The sequence below is a fragment of the Schistocerca serialis genome, chromosome 1, assembly GCF_023864345.2.
Source record: "Schistocerca serialis cubense isolate TAMUIC-IGC-003099 chromosome 1, iqSchSeri2.2, whole genome shotgun sequence".
Classification (NCBI taxonomy): domain Eukaryota; kingdom Metazoa; phylum Arthropoda; class Insecta; order Orthoptera; family Acrididae; genus Schistocerca; species Schistocerca serialis.
The window spans coordinates 1,034,566,625-1,034,586,396 of NC_064638.1; the positions used below are offsets into that span (position 1 = coordinate 1,034,566,625).

At 42.9% G+C, this 19,772-nt stretch overlaps 1 protein-coding gene across 1 annotated transcript in view; it reads left to right on the plus strand.

Moving 5' to 3' along the window:
- The window catches only part of LOC126414251 (transferrin), a 202,143-nt gene that overhangs the window by 141,370 nt on the left and 41,001 nt on the right, over nucleotides 1-19,772 (plus strand). Inside the window, exons 2-3 of the mRNA XM_050083330.1 lie at nucleotides 13,833-13,941; nucleotides 14,026-14,159. Of these exons, the coding sequence (XP_049939287.1) occupies nucleotides 13,833-13,941; nucleotides 14,026-14,159 (243 nt within the window). The remainder of the gene's footprint in view (nucleotides 1-13,832; nucleotides 13,942-14,025; nucleotides 14,160-19,772) is intronic.

Consider the following 19,772-nt stretch of genomic DNA (forward strand, 5'->3'; position numbering starts at 1 on the left):
TCTGGAGTATTGCTGTGCGGTGTTGGGTCCGCATCAGAGGGGACTGACGGATGACATCGAAAAAGTACAAAGAAGGGCAGCTCGTTTTGTGTTATTGCGAAATAGTGGAGATAGTGCCACAGAGTCATACGTCAATTGGAGTGGCAATCATTAAAACAAAGGCGTTTTTCGTTGCGACGGGGTCTTCTCGTGAAATTTCAATCACCAGTTTTCTCCTCCGATTGCGAAAACATTCTGTTGGCATCCGCCTACATAGGGAGAAATGATCATCACGATAAAATAAGAGAAATCAGGGCCCGCACAGAAAAATTTATGTGCTCTTTTTTCCCGCTTGCCGTTCGAGAGTGGAACGGTAGAGAGACAGCTTGAAGGTGATTCATTGAACCCTCTGCCAGGCACTTTATTGTGAATAGCAGAGTAATCACGTAGATGTATATCGCTGGTGTAACGTAGAAGTTACGTCAAGTCAAATAGTAGACACACGAGCACCCGACCTTTAGTCCTGATCTCTTCCCACGCGATTATCCGCTTTCGGTCTCTTACAAAGGCCTTGCAAAGCCGATGATAGCTGTCGGACGAGAATGTGGAGCAGACAGTTATGGACTTTCACACAGCAGGACACGTTGTTTTACCAAACTGGTATCTTCAACCTGGTGCGTTGGTGGGATAATTTCGTCAATGCTCCCGACGATTTTTCCTGATTGCCATATCGATTCTGGACTGTACGGCCTACGAACGGAAAGTTTTTTTATCGCCCGTTGTAGAAAAATCGTCTTTGGCGTGAACTGGCGCCAGGTGGTTGCTGGTTCACGTGGCATCCTGTGCACCTACTGCGTAGCTCGGTCAATGTTTTTTTTGACGACACTGGTATGCTTTTCGCAATGCGGGACGGAATACCTTACGCGGATCCGCTTGCGTAACGTGGCACAGTTTCTTGCTCCGTGTTCGTCCGTTTCACCAGACACTTCTTTTACGTCCATATCTATATTCCGCAGGATTGCCCCAGAGAAGTGTGATAGGACCGCTATTGTTTTGTAAAAATATGGCATTTCAGTCTTTGATCGCTATTTTTTATTTTCAATGACCGGTTTCAGATCTTCAGATCTGTTAGATAAGGTTAAAAATATGATTAACAAGAGAGATATAGTTACTGACAGAACTATCTTAGTTTACAAAAAGAAATTTTGGAATGTATTAAATGCCAACATACCATATACTGCAGTTACAGAGTAACCTGTCAGTACAGAACTATTGGTACGCTGTCATAACCAAAATAATTTTCAATCTGTTAAAACCTTGTATCAAAGTTTGGAGAAACCTGATTGGCAAAAGTAAAAAGTGCCCTCTATCTGTAAGAATTGTGCATATGTACTAAGATGTTATTTTTTCGCCGTACATATTAATGGCGAATATACTTTTTAATAATAAGACAGTTTTTTAAGAAATAACAAATGAATAATCTTTTTTGAGTGGAACATGAACTGAAATAATTTACAAAAATTTAAAAATCTATAAAGAAACTTAAAAATATAATTAAAACATATACATATTCTTTCGAAAATGTGCATTTCCCCTTCTTTGTATTGATTGGTGGTGGAGAGGATTTCCCTACGTCAGAACGCACACAGCGCCACGTCAAGTCCTCTTCCGCCGCGGCCGGCCGGAGTGGCCGTGCGGTTCTAGGCGCTACAGTCTGGGGCCGAGCGACCGCTACGGTCGCAGGTTCGAATCCTGCCTCGGGCATGGATGTGTGTGATGTCCTTAGGTTAGTTAGGTTTAATTAGTTCTAAGTTCTAGGGGACTGATGACCTCAGAAGTTAAGTCGCATAGTGCTCAGAGCCATTTGAACCATTTGAGCCATCTTCCGCCGCGCTGAGGGCCGTTCCGATGCAGCTGGTTCTTGCTGGAGCGTGCTGTAAGCCTAAAACATGTCTTTAAAAATCTCATAATAACTCCTGTGCATAAAATCACTTTGCTCATTAAGTAGGAGGGCCGGGTTTTTCATTAGATGAGCGTATATTTCAATTTCTTCGAGCACGTTGACATATAGACTTTTTGGAACTTTATGTAGCACCTCTATTTGTTCATTTATATTGCTCACTTCATGTTTACTATCCTTTACTTGCGCTCCAAATGCTGTCCGATTGATATGACGGCAATGTTCCCTGTATCGCGGCGGAAGAGGACTTGGCGTGGCGCTATATACGCTCTGACGTAAGGAAATCCTCTCCACCACCAATCAATACAAAGAAGAGGAAACGCACATTTTAGAAAAAATGGTTCAAATGGCTCTGAGCACTATGGGACTTAACATCTGAGGTTATCAGTCCCCTAGAACTTAGAACTAATTAAACCCAACTAACCTAAGGACATCACACACGTCCATGCCCGAGGCAGGATTCGAACCTGTGACCATAGTGGTCGCACATTTTCAAAATAATTTGTATATGTTTTAATTATATTTTTAAGTTTCTTTATAAATTTTTAAATTTGTGTAAATTATTTCAGTTCATGATCAACTAAAAAAACATTATTCATATGTTATTTCTTTAAAAATTGTCTTAATATTAAAATATAAAAAGTCAAGTTTCTCCAAACTGTGATATGAGGTTTAAACAGATTAAAAATTACTTTAGTTATGACAGCGAACCAACAGTGCTGTACTGACAGGTTACTCTTAACTGCAATATATGGTACGTTGTCATTTAATACATTCCAAAATTTCTTTTTGTAAACTAAGATAGTTCTGTCAGTAACTATACCTCTCTTGTTAATCATATTTTTAACTTTATCTAAGAGATCTGAAGATGGGCAGCTAGCCTGAAACCGGTCATTGAAAATAAAAAATAGCGATCAAAGACTGAAATGCCATATTTTTATTAAAAGAACGATCACAGCAATCCCAATAACACAATCATGTCTAGTTTTGATAAGCTATTGTTTTGTATGGATATAAATGATCTGGCGGACAGATTGGGCAGCATTCTGTGGTTGTTTGAGGATGATACTGTGGCGTACAGAAAGGTGTCGAAGGTGAGTGATTGATGATAGAAGATGACTTGGACACACTTTCTCTTTAGTGTGATGAATGGCAACTAGTTCGACATGTAGAAAAAAGTAAGGCAATACAGATGGGTAGAAAGAACAAACCTGTGATTTTAGCATACGGTGCTACTAGTGTCTTGGGTGACAGTCAAGTCGTTTAAACATCCAGGCGTAACGTTGCAAAGTGATATGAAATAGAACGAGCATCTGAGGACTGTGGCAGGGAAGGCGAATGGTCGACTTCTGTTGATTCGTAGAATCTTAGAAGACAGTGGTTCACCGCATTTAGGACGATGGTGCGACCTGTTTTCGAATACTGCTCTAGTATTTGGGAACTGTGCCAGATCAGATTGAAGGAAGGCATCGAAGCAATTCAGAGGCGGACTGCTAGATTTGTGATCAGTAGGTTCGTGCAACACAAGGTATGGAGATGATTTGGGAACTCAAATGAGAATCCATGGAGGGGAGGCGACGTTCTTTTCGAGAAACACTATTTAGAAAATTTAGAGAACAGGCATTTGTAGCCGATTGCAGAACAATCCTATTGCCACCAACATACATTTCGCGTAAAGACCACGAAGATAAGCTACGAGAAATTAGAGCTCATACAGAGGCAAAGATACAATCGTTTTACCCTCACTCTGTGTGCGAGCGGAACAGGAAGGCAAACAACTAGTAGTGGTACAGGGTACCGTGCGCCACACACCGTACGGTGGCTTGCAGAGTACGTATTTAGACGTAGATGTAGAAACCGCTGTGAACAGCATGACAGAGAGTGACTTCCATTGTACCGCTTAGTAGGGCTTTTTCCAATTTCATTTACATGTGGAGCGTGGGATGATTGCTTAAACGCATTGATGTGCACTTCAGTTAATCTAATCTTGTATTCGAGAACCCCACGCGAGCAATATATCGGACTTGTATCACATTCTTGCGATCTTAACTTGATGCTGCTTCATGAAAGCATCTGCCAGGTTTTTTAGCACCTGCATGATGCTTTCTCGTGGGTCAAACAAACGTATCACAATTCGTGCTTCCCTTCTTTGTATAAGTTCAGTATCGCCTCTCTCAGGCCACACAAACTTGAGCAATATTCTAGCATAGATCACAGGGCAGTTTTGTAAGCAACGTCCTTCGTAGACAGAATGCATTTCGCTAGTATTCTACCAAAGAACTATAGGGGTCCAGTACCATATTCCCGCAGTCATCAGGACACAGTGTTGAGGTCCTAATTATGCTCGAGAGAACCAAGAAAATATTATTGTCAATAACACATTCATTAGGCAGAAATAAAGTTTGTCTTCCAAAGCGCTGTGCCACAACCAGGCCGGTAAATTAGCGCATCGTCAGCAGTAGAAACACCTCGTCGGCAGTAGAAAACAGGCATGAGTTCATCTCGAAGTATCGCCAGCACAGTGAAGCTTCAGGTAGTGGCTGCAACGTCACGACGGGGCCGTTGACCCGCCGATTCCAGCGGCCTCCAGTTCCCTGTATCAATCTGCAAAGTGCTCTCGTGGACGTTGAAGATTTATACTCACGAGTCTCACCCCAGGTCCACCTGAAGTACTCGCTGGCTCGCAGGGCTCAACGCTCGGCCCCCATTGAGGAGACAGGAGCCAGCATACATCCGTGTCTGCCATAGGAACTGGACGAGTAGTAACAGCGCCCACCCACTCGAACACGGATGATGGACGGCGTCCAGATCACGCAGTTCATTCTCCAGCAGATCTGCTGGGTGATCGTGGCCTCCACGACCCATAACTGTAGCCTCAGAAGTTGCCGGTGCAGCTGCAGTATCTTTCCAGCCAGACTCGTGGTTCTGTAGACGAACGGAGACAGCTAGCTGTGCCAAGAGTCGACCTCTATAGCCTCTCCTCTCACTCAATAGCTGCAACTGGCACAAGTGCTGAGACTATGCATTGGGCAGTCAGCAATCAGCACTCATCGCTCAGCAATAACCCATTTGTTAACAGGAGTGGGATATTTATATTGGCGCTTCCAGTGCGGTCAGCTGCGGTGGGGATGGCTATGATATCGTGTGTCCTGATTTTTCAAATCAAATGGTTCAAATGGCTCTAAGCACTATGGTAATTAATATCTGAGGTCATCAGTCCCCTAGACTTAGAACTACTTAAACCGAACTATCCTAAAGACATCACACACACCCATGCCTGAGGCAGGATTCGAACCTGCGACCGTAGCAGCAGCGCGATTCCAGACAAGCGCCTAGAACCGCTCGACCACAGCGGCCGGCCCTGGTTTTTCCTTCTGTATCAGCTCTCCTAGTGACTTCAGACTTTCACAACTTCACCTTTGAGAGGCTCTTTTCTGCTGGCCCGAAACCTGAATACTTAAAGTTGCGCTGTACCTAGTCTTGTCTTTCTTACGAAACTCTGCTTTGTCACTAGTATAACTATATGACCGGTTTCCATGATGTCATTGTGCTTCACTCGCAGACCTGGGCACTCGGTCATTCCCCTCCCCCTGCTGCGACAACTTCCGTGTTTGTCGCAACTCGCTTAGCATTTCCCCCTAGCTGGCAGTCTACTGGTCATTGACTCAGGCAGTTCACCTTCCGGGAGCAGCCAAGGTAGAACTTGGACGAATTTTTGGCGTCTGCCGGGGATACTAACAGAACCGAAGTCTGCTACCTGCTTTGCATACAACTGTGCCTATGTAATCTTTCCATTCCATATCCCTGCACATTGCTACACCCGGGTATTTGTATTAGCTGACAGATTTCATTTGTGACTCATTGACATTGTAGTCATAGAATACTACATTTTTCGCTTTTTGAAGTGCAATATTTTTCCTTTATGAACATTGGAAGCAAGTTTTTGACTTGACTGAATGTTTATTCACATAACAGCGTTGTCTGCGAAAAATCTGAAGTTACCATTAACATTGTCTCTCAGGTCATTAATACACAAGACGAATAGCGAGGATCCCTAAACCCTTTCCTGGGCCACACCTGAAGTCACTTTACATCTGTTGAAGTCTCTCCATTCAAGGTAACACGCTGCGTCCTCCCTACTATTAAAGCCTCAATCAAGTCACAAATTTCGCTTGATATCCCATACGATCGTACTTTCGATAATAAGCGTAGTTGTACTGTCAAACGCTTTGTGGAAGTACTGTGTCTGACTGACCGACTGCCTTGATCCGTAGGTTTCAGGGCCTTGCTTCAGAAAAGCGCGAGGTAGGTTTCCCAAGGCCGATATTTTTCGGAATCAGTTCTGGTTGGCGTGGAGTAGGTCATTCTATTTGAGATACCTCATTACGTTTGAGCTCAGAATCTACATCACTGAAAGGCTAAGGCTGCGGTCACAGTGGCATCGGTGGATTCTGCCGACGACCGACATCACCGATCTTTACAAATCAGTACGCCAGTACGTGTGCGTCCACATTGCAGCCGATCTTATCGCCCGATTCTACACCCTTCGAACGACGATCGGTGAAATTCAGATCCGTTTGTTCTCTTAGATCGAATTGCCCGACATTCTCATACGAAATATGGACTGTGAGAAACTAATAAGCATAGCGCAGGAAAGGAAGAGTTCATGACATCGAGAATGGGCAATATCATATCGGGATAAAATTAGAAGGATGACGTATCTTAGCTTAAAGCTACTGTAGATCTTGTTTGGGTTGTGGTAGTTGGGCATTAGATGTCTATTTTTATGCCAATAGGATGGTGATTCCGTTACGAGGTGGTTTGCAGATGTGGTGAAGGCCTAGGTGTTTCCACTTTTCAGTGCTTAAGGTTATCAGAGTATCTTATCCTAAAATTCATGTTCTCTCTCACACGTGTGCTGAATGACAGACATTTCAGATTAAGGGACATATGTGTATTTTGTTGAACTGTATTTTAAGTTGTGCTCCTCAATATCACCACGAATCATCTCGAGTAGGTAACAGAACGTTTCTCTCTTGATGTAATATATTCGTGAAACTTGTCTGGTTCTTCCAATAACTGAGCTACCCAACCTCCTCCATCCCGCCATAAACTGACGAAAGAGAACGGACGCACTGCGACCAAGCTGTCGGTGGAAGTCAGCGGGCGACCTCCATAGCGACGACGTCTGGCGACTGTTACCAGTACCAATGTGAACTCGGCCTAAGATGGTGCACGCTGCCAGTTCCTAGTTGCCTATTTAACGGTTTCTGATTTTCAGTATTTCGTGTACTTATCGGCAAAGTTGAAAAATTTTAAATGTTATCATCATCTACACATTAATAGTTACGTTCTTACGTTAAAGGGCTAACGCAATTAAGATAACGGTCCAGTCGTATTAATGTGACCACCGCTTATGTTCAATGTCAACGTGCAATAACCACTCGCAGACGGCAGATGGCAGCACTAGCAGTGGAGGATACATAAAGAGTATCGGGGGGGGGGGGGGGGGATGTGGAAAACAGACTTACTCGTTATTATGCAGAGAGAAGCGATTACTCTGACGCCCAAACGGGCATGACCATTGGTTTTTGGGCCAAGGGTGGAAGTACTTTCGAAACGGGTAAGTTTGTAAAGAAACGGATAAGTTTGTAAATTGTTCATATGCCGCCACGGTTAAAGTATACCGCACATGGCAAAATTGCGCTATCCAAAGCCGGCGCCGAGGTAACTGTGGTGCTCCCTCTTACTAATCGGCCTATCCTGCTTGCAGTATAAAATATGACCGTGGATCGCGTGTAGACCCTTCTGATGGAAAGTCTACTAAAAATAAAAAGTGATTAAAGCGAACAGGGCTATAATTTGGCATATGAAAGTTATTTTGTGCATTCACTCACGAACAACACTGGACAGAGAAGGGGTACCACTGATCAATGATCCAAAAGTTACGCTAATGAACGCAAAGGACACTAATTTTAAGTGAGTATGTAATGATAAAGAAAACTGAGAAGTCACTCTTACGTTATGTTTGGCATTAAATTTTGAAAAAGGCAATCGAGTAATGATTTGAAAATATGTAATTAAACTGTATGTTAGTACTGAACTACGTTACGTGAACAATGACTTTCAGTAACGTCATCAAAGAAATTTAGAAAAAAAGCAAGCACTTATTACTTTGCCGTTACTTATTTTGCAAATTGGATTTCGTATTATTGTCTGAACAACTGAGCATTTTTTACTGACTTGAACAGAATTAAACACTAGAATACGTACCAAACCAAACAGCCATGTGCTCCAAGCTATATGTAAAATAAATAAAACTTCTGCACTCTTAATTTGTGCATTTCTTTAGATTTGAATTCTTTTTTTCCAGTGATTGATTCTCAAACTTGAAAAATGAAATTGCTTTACTTTAGTCATATACTGAAACCTCTGTTGTACAACAGTTAATTGAAAGTAGACTGAGGCTAAAATTCTTAAAAGTGAAATTATTCCTTAATAAACTGGCTGTAACTATTCAGTTTGTTTCTTATGACACTCAGGTAGCATATAAGGAAAAAAAGGAACAAGGTTCCTGCTTGGTAACAATGTCTGGGGTCAATGAGGACACAATCGCCCTGAGTTTAACTGATTATTATTTTAAAAAATTTTATCAATCAAATCACATTCAGTTGTGCAGCTGGGTTAGCTGTTAATAATTTCTACCAATGAACAGTCTTACCTCAGTGCTGTGCATACGACGAAACTCGGAGCCAGCGAGGAAACTGTGTTGCTGGAACTGCTGCTGTTGTTGAAGACGGTAGCATCTTGCGGAGCCACGGCTAATTACAGGAACGGGCAATCGTAATTAATACAGCTTCTTCCGCCCGTCCACTGTCCGTACTCCTGCTACTAGACATCTGGCCGGCGCGTACATGATGCCGCCGAAAATTGTGGTCTCTACCGCGAGAGCGTTGTCACCACACTTCCGCACGCTACAAGCGCTGCAACCCGTCCCCTCTTTCTACGCGCGCTCCGCGCAACAACTCTCTACCCAAAGACTGTACAACGCAAAAGCACTGCTATTATCGTTGCTAGTCGATGCAAATAACAGTTCCTTTGGCTTTTTCCCAGAGCTTATAAGTTTCACAGTAAGACACAGATAAATACAATGAAACGTCAACAGGCTTCTACCTAAATTTACAACTACAGTGAAGCAATGCCCTTACTTATTAAAAGAAAGCATTTAAATTACAAATATTTACATACAATTCAGAAAAAAAGTTATATATCGATAGAGGTCCATGCATCCTACATTTTCGGTGTTACACACGGGCCGTTAGATAACATCGGTGAACGGCGGCTGTAGAGATATGTACGAGCCGAATAGACATGCAACTGTTGAGCGGCTGACCGCCCACATGAACCAAGAGGCTTCCAACAGTACCGAGCGAGGTGACGCGGTGGTTAGCACACTGGACTAGCATTCGGGAGGACGACGGTTCAAACCCCCGTCCGCCCATCCTGGATTTAGGTCTTCCGTGATTTCCCTCAACCGCTTCAGATAAATGCTGCGATGGCCGATTTCCTTCCCCGTCCTTCCCTAATCCGAACTTGTGCTCCATCTCAAATGACCTCGTTGTCGACGGGACGTTAAACATTAAACCTCCTGCTTCCAACAGCATCTCCTCAACGACTATGCATCCGCCGGGCTGAAGCTGAAGGAACAGAGCAACAGATCGACGCAAAAGAGCATAGTGCCGCTAGAAATTTTTAAAATCTTACAATAAGCCTGACTGGTTTCCGCAGTGAAATACTGCGATCTCTACAATTAATAAAAGCTGTCGCCACTTAAATCGACGGACAACGTTGGGAACCATACTTTGTTCTCGAACTATTTGGTTGATGCATAAGTTCTTGGAGTTCTTTCAAAAGTTCAACAAACACAACAAAGACTTTGGTCATCAATACTATATTTTCCTTCACTATTTACAACAGTCTGCCATCGTTGGGATACATTTCGTATTCCGCGACTCTAGAAATCACGTGATTTTGAGGCAAGGAACCCGTCTTGCGTTAGGTTCGAAGAGCATTTTTATCCGGAAAGAAAGTTCCTTGAAGGTTTTCGATAGAGAGCGGAAAAGATGGAAAATTTTAGGGCGTAAGGTAGGGCGAATAAGATGGGCGCGGAATGACTCGCCAACTGACGTACTGTATAGTGTTTGTTGTCAGTGTTGCAGAATGCAGGCGGGCGTTATCGTGGAGCAGCATCTTGTTGACCGTTGTTCTTGGATTGTGTCCGCAAGACGTCTTAGTTGCTGACACAATGTCGTAGCGCGCAACAACGGCGCTGCTCCACTAGATGCATAACATTATCTTTTGTGGGTGCGGGGATTTTCTGCTTTGTTTGGACTCAATCATTCTTTTCTTTTACTTACGTTAGCATAAAGACGTCATTTCTCGTCGCCAGTGACGGCCAGGATTGGAATGGTCAGTGTTGTTCACGAGCCAACTGATGACGGGCAAGCGGAGATGCACGTATGGCCAGCCGCTTATTTCTGTGATTTTGGCTTAGAGCATACGGTACCCATACGCCCGATTTTCTAACCTTCCCCATTGCATGTCAATGTTGCACGATGGTGAAATGACCGCAGTTCATCACATTTGCCAGTTCTCGATTACACTGACGTTAATCACTGTGCGTTAATGTTTTTAAACGATCATCATTAAACCCCGAAGGTCTTCCTGAACGTGGACAGCCGCTACTGTCGAAACAATTCTCCTTAAAACGAGAAAGCCCTTACTTGCCGTGCTCTGTCCAGTGGCATTATCCCCATACACGGCGCTAATGTTTTTGGCTGCCTCCGCTGCTGTCATTCCTCCGTTGAACTCAAACAGAAGAATATGTCGGAAATGTCCCGATTTCTCCACTTGGCATTTCATTTACTAGCGTCCACAGCTCCATTCATTATCTCCGAATGACAAAAAGACAACACGTAAACTCAGATAGCAACAGTGAACTATAAATAAAAAAGACATCAATGAATAAACCCGTAGCAGCCGAAATACCAACACGCAAAACAAAAACGCCATGAATTTATGCACCAACCCAATGCCTATAGTGCCGTATACGAACTTTACGAGAAGATAACCAGACCCAGATACGGCGATCTGCATGTTACAAACTAAGTAACTGAAAGCGTTTTCGCCGTCGGTATATGCTACTGGGTCCACCTGTCCTACAGGGCTTCTACTGTTATGTATCAAAAAATGAACGCAGATTAGCCGATTGGGAAATTCGTTGAATGTCAACGAAATAGCAGTCCTCCCCGCATTCCGCGCTAAGTTCGGTAGTCTACATCAGTAACTAAGCAATTATGTTTCGTCGCCACACGCCTCTGCCGCCCCCTCCCCCCCCCCCCCCCTCCCCTCTATTAGTTTGTTGAAACTCAACAATGTGATGTAGCAGAACCATTCAAAATATGGAATTCGAATCAGCATCTCATGATAGCGTGCAAGCTCGTGGTAGTGCGGTAGCGTTCTCGCTTCCCGCGCCCGGGTTCCCGGGTTCGATTCCCGGCGGGGTAAGGGATTTTCTCTGCCTCGTGATGACTGGGTGTTGTGTGATGTCCTTAGGTTAGTTAGGTTTAAGTAGTTCTAAGTTCTAGGGGACTGATGACCATAAATGTTAAGTCCCATAATGCTCAGAGCCATTTGAACCATTTGATAGCGTGCAACAACATCAGATTCTTATCGAAATCATTCTGCTGCACCAATTACTTCTGTAGAGAATAAAGTCAGTTTAGCAAGACAGATTTGGGTGAGCAATGAATCCTTATACATCCAGTTATTAGCGTGGACTTGTATAAATGTTTTTGTCGATGATAGATGAAAAACTTTCAGTTTTGCAGATGGGTGCACACTGAAAGCAGTCTTCTGAGGAGACTGGTTCACACCTCGTTCCAGTTATCCTATAGCTACATGGTTGTTCATAACTCAGAGAGGATGTTATGATAGTTCTTTCAGTATGGCCACTTTTTTACTATTTCCTAGTCAAAACTGAACAGCTTTCTAAATGGTTTAAATGGATCTGAGCACTATGGGACTTAACATCTGAGGTCATCAGTCCCCTAGAACTTAGAACTACTTAAACCTAACTAATCCAAAAAGATCACACACATCCATGCCCGAGGCAGGATTCGAACCTGCGACCGTAGCGGTCGCGCGGTTTCAGGCTGAAGCGCCTAGAACCGCTCGGCCACTGCGGCAACTTTCTAATTCATTCATCCATCGTGTTCGACATATCCCATAAAGCCAAATGTTAAAGGATGTGGAACACGCCAAGGAATACATCAACATTAAACAAATGAGATGTACACTGCATTAACACCATACAACATAGTAAATATGAAGGAAAGCCACTGTTTTGCAGAAAATTTCCTCAGTTATGTTAAATAACTGGTGCTAATTTGTTATTAGTAGCTTAATATTTACTTGATAACATAATTGTCTTTACTTCAACAAAAAATAATTATCTACGTCTGTAGAAATGGCGTCATATTTATGAGACACTAACAACTACCATCCAACTTTACAATGCATACATCTCTTTGCCATGTAGCTAACAGGAATTTTCTGCCCTTGAATCTAGATAATCAGGTATTTTATAACATGAGTGACTAATTAGGTATTTTCACTACTGAAGCCATACCGTATATTAGACGGCGGCACATTCTCCATTTACTTTGACAGTTCATCGAATTAACTGTTGAAGTTTCTGGTGTAACACCAACTCTGGAGGGTTTTATGTTTTGGCACATTCGCATTGCTAATTGATCTTTGCGTCGCCTCATAAGTGATTCCACAAAATTACGACCAGGGAGATTATTCGTAAACCTTCTCGCTTCCTTCCCCCTTCTGTCCAGATAATCCTTTACTAGAAGTCTTGAGGTTCTAAAGTCAAAGGATAGCCCTATTCGCTGCATATTTTCAATCCGTCTACAAACAGCTTCTCTTCTTCAAAAGAAAAGGCAGTTTGTCCACCCCGAGGTTTAACGTTGGCACCTCTTTTTAGGTGTCTGTATAGTACGCTACAATGAATCCCATGTTTTTCAGCTGCTTCCCGCAAGCAAACTCCCGATTTGATGTCAGAGAGGGCATTGTTCATACGATTAGGTCTGTGTTTTTTGTATCCACCTCCTGTGATAGGTTTGTATTTCAGTGGCATATTTGAACAGCAACTCTGAAACAAGGAAAATATGTTAGTTGTGCATGTAACATAACTAGAGAACTATATGGTATTAATATGGCATACTAATAGATTTTTTTAGATTTTGGTATTGTGGGGTGGATAGAAACACGCCGCAAAGTTTATAAACATAACCCAAATAATTTGAAAACTCACAGATCTGATTTCATTGAAAGTGAAACAAAATCCAGCCCTTACTGTTTTATATAAATGTTATACCTAGTACTTACAATGCCAGTAACTATCATACATGTTTACTTACCAGAGAAGTTCAAAGTAGGTAGGAAAACAACTGAAAAACTATCGATACAGACACAAGGATAAACATCAACCTCCAATGCTGCCAACGCAACAAAACATAATTTCCTTGCAATTCTATACTACCTTATAGTATTTAAAGTAATTGTGTACATGAAGTTTTGTCTCTATTCACCCTGCTGTTTCTATTCACACCGTTTTACGGTAGTGAAAAAGAAAAAGTCTGCTTTAGTTCACGTCACTTATCCATTATCAGGCAATGTATTATTGCTACTCGGGTCTAATTCTCGTCTTCTGTCCGTTTCTCTAGCCTAAGGCACTCATATCTGAGACTGAAAGAGTAGCAACCTAAAATGTGTTATTATAGTGGTAGCAGTGGGTTAAAGTGTCACCTTCATTGTGTTTCAGATCGAATGTGTGTGGTGGAAGGACCTAGCGGCGATACAAGAGCAAAGAAATACTGTCAGCTTCTTGAAGACGGCCAGAGCAAAGCAAAATGTGTGCTTGGTAACAGCAGGTACACACAAATTTAATAAATGTATCAAATTTGAAAAGTATTGTTAGCTGCAACGTAGACTGTATGACATCGTCTTTTTTTCAGAGTGGATTGTTTAAGATTAGTGTCAGAAAACAGAGCTGACTTCACTGTCCTGGATGCTGAGACCATTCAAGCAGCAATTACCTCAAAAATTAGAGATATAGGTGTCACAAATGAGCTGCGATACTTTCGAAAACGTAAGTACTGACGTCTATGGTTGGCAAGTAAAGCCTTTCCAATCGTACCAAAATTTACAAACAGTTCTTTGTGTCAATGTTTAACATTGCCCATTCCATACAAAGAGTAATGAAATCAATAGGAACGCTTCAAAAAAAAGATGGATTACTCACAACTGACACTATCTGATTGTTCATTTTCTGATCTTTGCATTTCGTTATTTGCCGGTGTTGTATGTCTTGAATGACTTCGGTTGACCTCATTAATCACATATTTTTACATTTCTTGGAAAACACAGCTTCGTATGCATCTAACATTATCAAACCTAGTGCAGTCATTACGTCATTGTACTGGACTAGGATAGCTGTGGAATTTAAAATGCCCATATATTGTTGTCTTAACTTTGAAAGTAAGCACAGAGTACCATGAAATTCTCCCATGCCACCCCAGAATTTTCTCGGAATTTAATGTTTGAAACCTGAGGACTGTTCAAACTGTATTAATCTTTCTGAATCATCATTGTTAAAATGTGTACAACTTCGCTTCCGGCGTTTGCCGATAGGTGGCAACAACGGTAAGCAGCAGTCGAAAGAAACAGATCGCAAACGTCAGGCAGTTAGCTTGGACCTCGGTCAATATAACCTCATTCAAACATTAGTCGATTTGTGTCTGCATCATAAAGTTGAACTTGATTGAAAATGTCACGTTACGAGTCTAATTCTCGTCATTTGCGGGAGGCATTACTGTTTTGCTTCAATATGAGAAAAACAGCAGCTGAGACTAATCGAATGCTATCAGATACGTTTGGTGAGGACGCTGTTAGTGAAACAACGTGTCGTGAGGGATTTCAACGCTTCAAGAACGGTGATTTTAACGTCGTAGACCGCCATAGTGGTGAAAGAGAGAATGTTTTCGAAGATGCAGAATTGGAGACATTGCTGAGTGAAGACTCGCTTCAAACTCAAGAAGAATTGACATGATTAGCGGGAGTGACACAGCAAGCCATTTCAAAACGTCCCAAGGCTATGGGCAACATTCAGAAAGAAGGAACTTGGGTTCCGTGTGAGCTGAAACCAAGAGACGTTGAACGGCGTTTGTGTGTTTCTGAACAGTTGCTTCAGAGGCAAAAACGGAAGGGATTTCTGCATCGCATTATGATCGAGGACAAAAAATGGGTTCATTATGATAACCCAAAACGCAAAAAAATCATGAGGATATCCCGGCCCTGCTGGACGTCGGCGGCCAAACCGAATATTCACGGTTCCAAGATCATGCTCTGCATTTGGTGCGACCAGCTTTCGGCATCGTGTACTATGAGGTGTTAAAACAAGTGAAACAATCACAGGTGCTCGTTATCGAAGGCAATTAATGCGTTTGAGCAGAGAATTAAAAGAGAAACGGCCGCAATACAGCGAGAGGCACGATAAAGTGATTTTACAGCACGACAACGCTCGATCCCCCGTTGCAAAAGAGGTCAAAAGGACTTGGAAACGTTAAACTGGGAAGCTCTACCCCACCCGCCGTATTCTCCAGACATTGTTCCCTCTGACTATCACCTGTTTAGATCAATGGCGCATGGCCTGGCTGACCAACACTTCCGATCTCATGAAGAAGTCAGAAATTGGATCGATTCGTGGATCGCTTCAAAAGATGAACAATTTTTTCGACGTGGGATTCGTACACTGCCCGAAAGATGGAGAAAGTAGTGGCCAGCGATGGAAAATACTTTGAATGGTACATGTGTAACCAATTTGTTTCATTAAAGCCTAAAATGTTGGGGAAAAAACGGCGGAAGCAAAGCTAAACACCTTGTATATTCAACAGGATTTCAGCAGTACAGTAATACCCCGACATAGGCTACCCCGTTTTGGAGTCCGCGCGAGATACGTTGGCCGATGGGCAGTGACCAGTTTTCGTTCGAAGCGCTGGGAGAAGTTCATTCGTTGCTTCAGAAGGGGAATCCGACAGTTTTTACCACCTTCGGTCGGTCGGCGATGACAGAGTCGAGGCGCACGCCCTGCAATCTTTCTCAAATGATTTTACGGAAAGTATTCGCTAAAGAAATTTCATTTTTGCAGTATGTATAGCTTTGTATGTCAGCTTCATGATAATGTGTCCATCGTTTCGTTAATGGTCTACACTACTTGCCACTAAAATTGCTACACCAAGAAGAAATGCAGATGATAAACGGGTATTCATTGGACAAATATATTATACTAGAACTGACATGTGATTACATTCTCACGCAGTTTGGGTGCATAGATCCTGAGGAATCAGTACCCAGAACAACAACCTCTGGCCGTAATAACGGCCTTGATACGCCTGGGCATTGAGTCAAACAGAGCTTGGATGGCGTGTACTTACAGCTGCCCATGCAGCTTCAACACGATACCACAGTTCATCAAGAGTAGTGACTGGCGTATTGTGACGAGCCAGTTGCTCGACCACCACTGACCAGACGTTTTCAATTGGTGTGAGATCTGGAGAATGTGCTGGCCAGGGCAGCAGTTGAACATTTTCTGTATCCAGAAAGCCCCGTACAGGACCTTCAACATGCGGTCGTGCATTATCCTGCTGAAATGTAGGGTTTCGCAGGGATCGAATGAAGGGTAGAGCCACAGGTCCTAACACATCTGAAATGTAACGTCCACTGTTCAAAGTGCCGTCAATACGAACAAGAGGTGACCGAGACGTGTAACCAATGGCACCCCATACCATCATGCCAGGTGATACGCCAGTATGGTGATGACGAATACACGCTTCCAATGTGCGTTCACCGCGATGTCGCCAAACACGGATGCGACCATCATGATATTGTAAACAGAACCTGGATTCATCCGAAAACATGACGTTTTGCCTTCGTGCACCCAGGTTCGTCGTTGAGTACACCATCGCATGCGCTCCTGTCTGTGATGCAGCGTCAAGGGTAACCGCAGCCATGGTCTCCGAGCTGATAGTCCATGCTGCTGCAAACGTCGTAGAACTGATCGTGCAAATGGTTTTTGTCTTGCAAACGTCCCCATCTGTTGACTCAGGGATCGAGACGAGGCTGCACGCACGGTCCGTTACAGCCATGCGGATAAGATGCCTGTCATCTCGACTGCTAGTGGTACGAGGCCGTTGGGATCCAGCACGGCGTTCCGTATTACCCTCCTAAACCCACCGATTCCATATTCTGCTAACAGTCATTGGATCTCGACCAACGCGAGCAGCAATGTCGCGATCCAATAAACCGCAATCGCGATAGGCTACAATCCGACCTTTATCAAAGTCGGAAACGTGATGGTACGCATTTCTCCTCCTTACACGAGGCATCACAACAACGTTTCACCAGGCAACGCCGGTCAACTGCTGTTTGTGTATGAGAAATCGGTTGGAAACTTTCCTCATGTCAGCACGTTTTTAGGTGTCGCCACCGGCGCCAACCTTGTGTGAATGCTCTGAAAAGCTAATCATTTGCATATCACAGCATCTTCTTCCTGTCGGTTAAATTTCGTGTCTGCAGCACGCCATCTTCGTGGTGTAGCAATTTTAATGGCCAGTAGTGTACGTAACATGTTGCTGCATATGAAATTTAGCTAACATTTTGAATTTTTCTTTAGACTTGGGTGGAGGTCTCTTTCTGTTACCAATCTCTAGAAACATGATATGATGTAGCATGCTCAATAGCGATCGCCAGTGATAAATCCAGAGTGAAATATCCACAACATTTCTCATATTTCATAAACAGTTTCAGATATCGATATGAGATCTTGGCAAATCATAGCCCGCAAGCAGGAGAGTATTTTGCCCTATGGTTATTATGCAAAACTTCATCATATAACGTGTTATTCCACTAACTACAGACTTTTTTATGAAAGAATGTAATTTTTAAGGGTTATAGATAGCTGGTGAAATGAGAAATGCTGTGGGTTTTGGAACAACATAAGACACTTAAAGTAGTAAAGGGGAGCAAAATAACTGATGATGGTCGAAGTAGAGAGGATATAAAATGTAGACTGACAATGGCAAGGAGAGCGTTTCTGAAGAAGAGAAATTTGTTAACATCGAGTATAAATTTAAGTGTCAGGAAGTCGTTTCTGAAAGTATTTGTATGGAGTGTAGCCATGTATGGAAGTGAAACATGGACGATAAATAGTTTGGACAAGAAGAGAATAGAAGCTTTCGAAATGTGGTGCTACAGAAGAATGCTGAAGATTAGATGGGTAGATCACATAACTAATGAGGAGGTACTGAATAGGATTGGGGAGAAGAGGAGTTTGTGGCACAACTTGACTAGAAGAAGGGACCGGTTGGTAGGACATGTTCTGAGGCATCAAGGGATCACCAATTTAGTATTGGAGGGCAGCGTGGAGGGTAAAAATCGTAGAGGGAGACCAAGAGATGAATACTCTGAGCAGATTCAGAAGGATATAGGTTGCAGTAAGTACTGGGAGATGAAGAAGCTTGCACAGGATAGAGTAGCATGGAGAGCTGCATCAAACCAGTCTCAGGACTGAAGACCACAACAACAACAACAACAAGACAATACATGTTTATTTTTGTACTGAGGATGTGCTTCTTCATGACTTTACTTTTCCTCAGTTCCGTCTGCACATTTTAGGGAAGTGACATTGTAAACTCCTGTTTTTTTGGCAAAAGAAGCAAATTTTAACATAGCAGCAAGAGAAATGTGTAGGTTTTACTCAGAATTCGCCATTCATGGCGCTTCTTTAAAAGCTATAAATGGTTAACAAACCAGGTGAAAATAAATCGCTGCTATTTTTGCGTTTTCGGCGGAGTTCTTTTTAGATACTGGCTGAAGGAGATGTTACAGATCTTGAGTGGTCACTGCAAGTGTCGGCACGGAGGGGCTCCACGTAATATTAAAAAAAAAAAAAAATGAGTTTGGGCTTCAGTTTATAACGGCATTTCCCCTATAGCGCCTGCTCGTAACCCCCAGCAATACCACTCTCCCCACACGTGCCCTGCTGATAGCGCATATATCGGCCACATTGTTTCGCACGTACTCGATGCAAATCCGGATTAAGCGATTCGTCTGTTACAGCGCCTAGTACTTCTGTTCCTCCACTCCGCCCACACAGTGTTCAGGTCACGACGTCTTCGGACGTGTTTCGCGCGGCATCGTTTTGATAAATGAGACTGGCTTGATTGATACATTCAAATTGTGTCATCCAAACGAAGAAGAACTGATTCGTCTGCATCAAACAAGAAAAATTTCCATGAAAAATTAAAATCTGTGAACATTCAGATAAGTTTGATCTACGGGAACCAACAGTCAGAACAATTATAAACGGTGAAGAGAAAATTCTCGAAGCTGTGAAAAGTGCTCAGTCGTTGAAATCACTCAGATGGTAACAATGTTAAATCATCGCGGAAAGCAGAGGCGGCAAGCGCCAATAAACTGCCTCACTCTCTCCAAAGAAACTGAAGCCCATGATAGAAGACGGTGGCTATACCGTGTTCAACCCACATGAATGAAACTGGTCTGTTCTGTAGGAAGATACCCATAAGAACTTTTATCGTGTGTAAAGGGAAAACCTTTCGGGTTTTAAGGGCGCCAAAGATGTTCAGTTCAGTTTCCTGAGACAATTTATTTTGTGTGTGTGTGTGTGTGTGTATGTGTGTGTGTG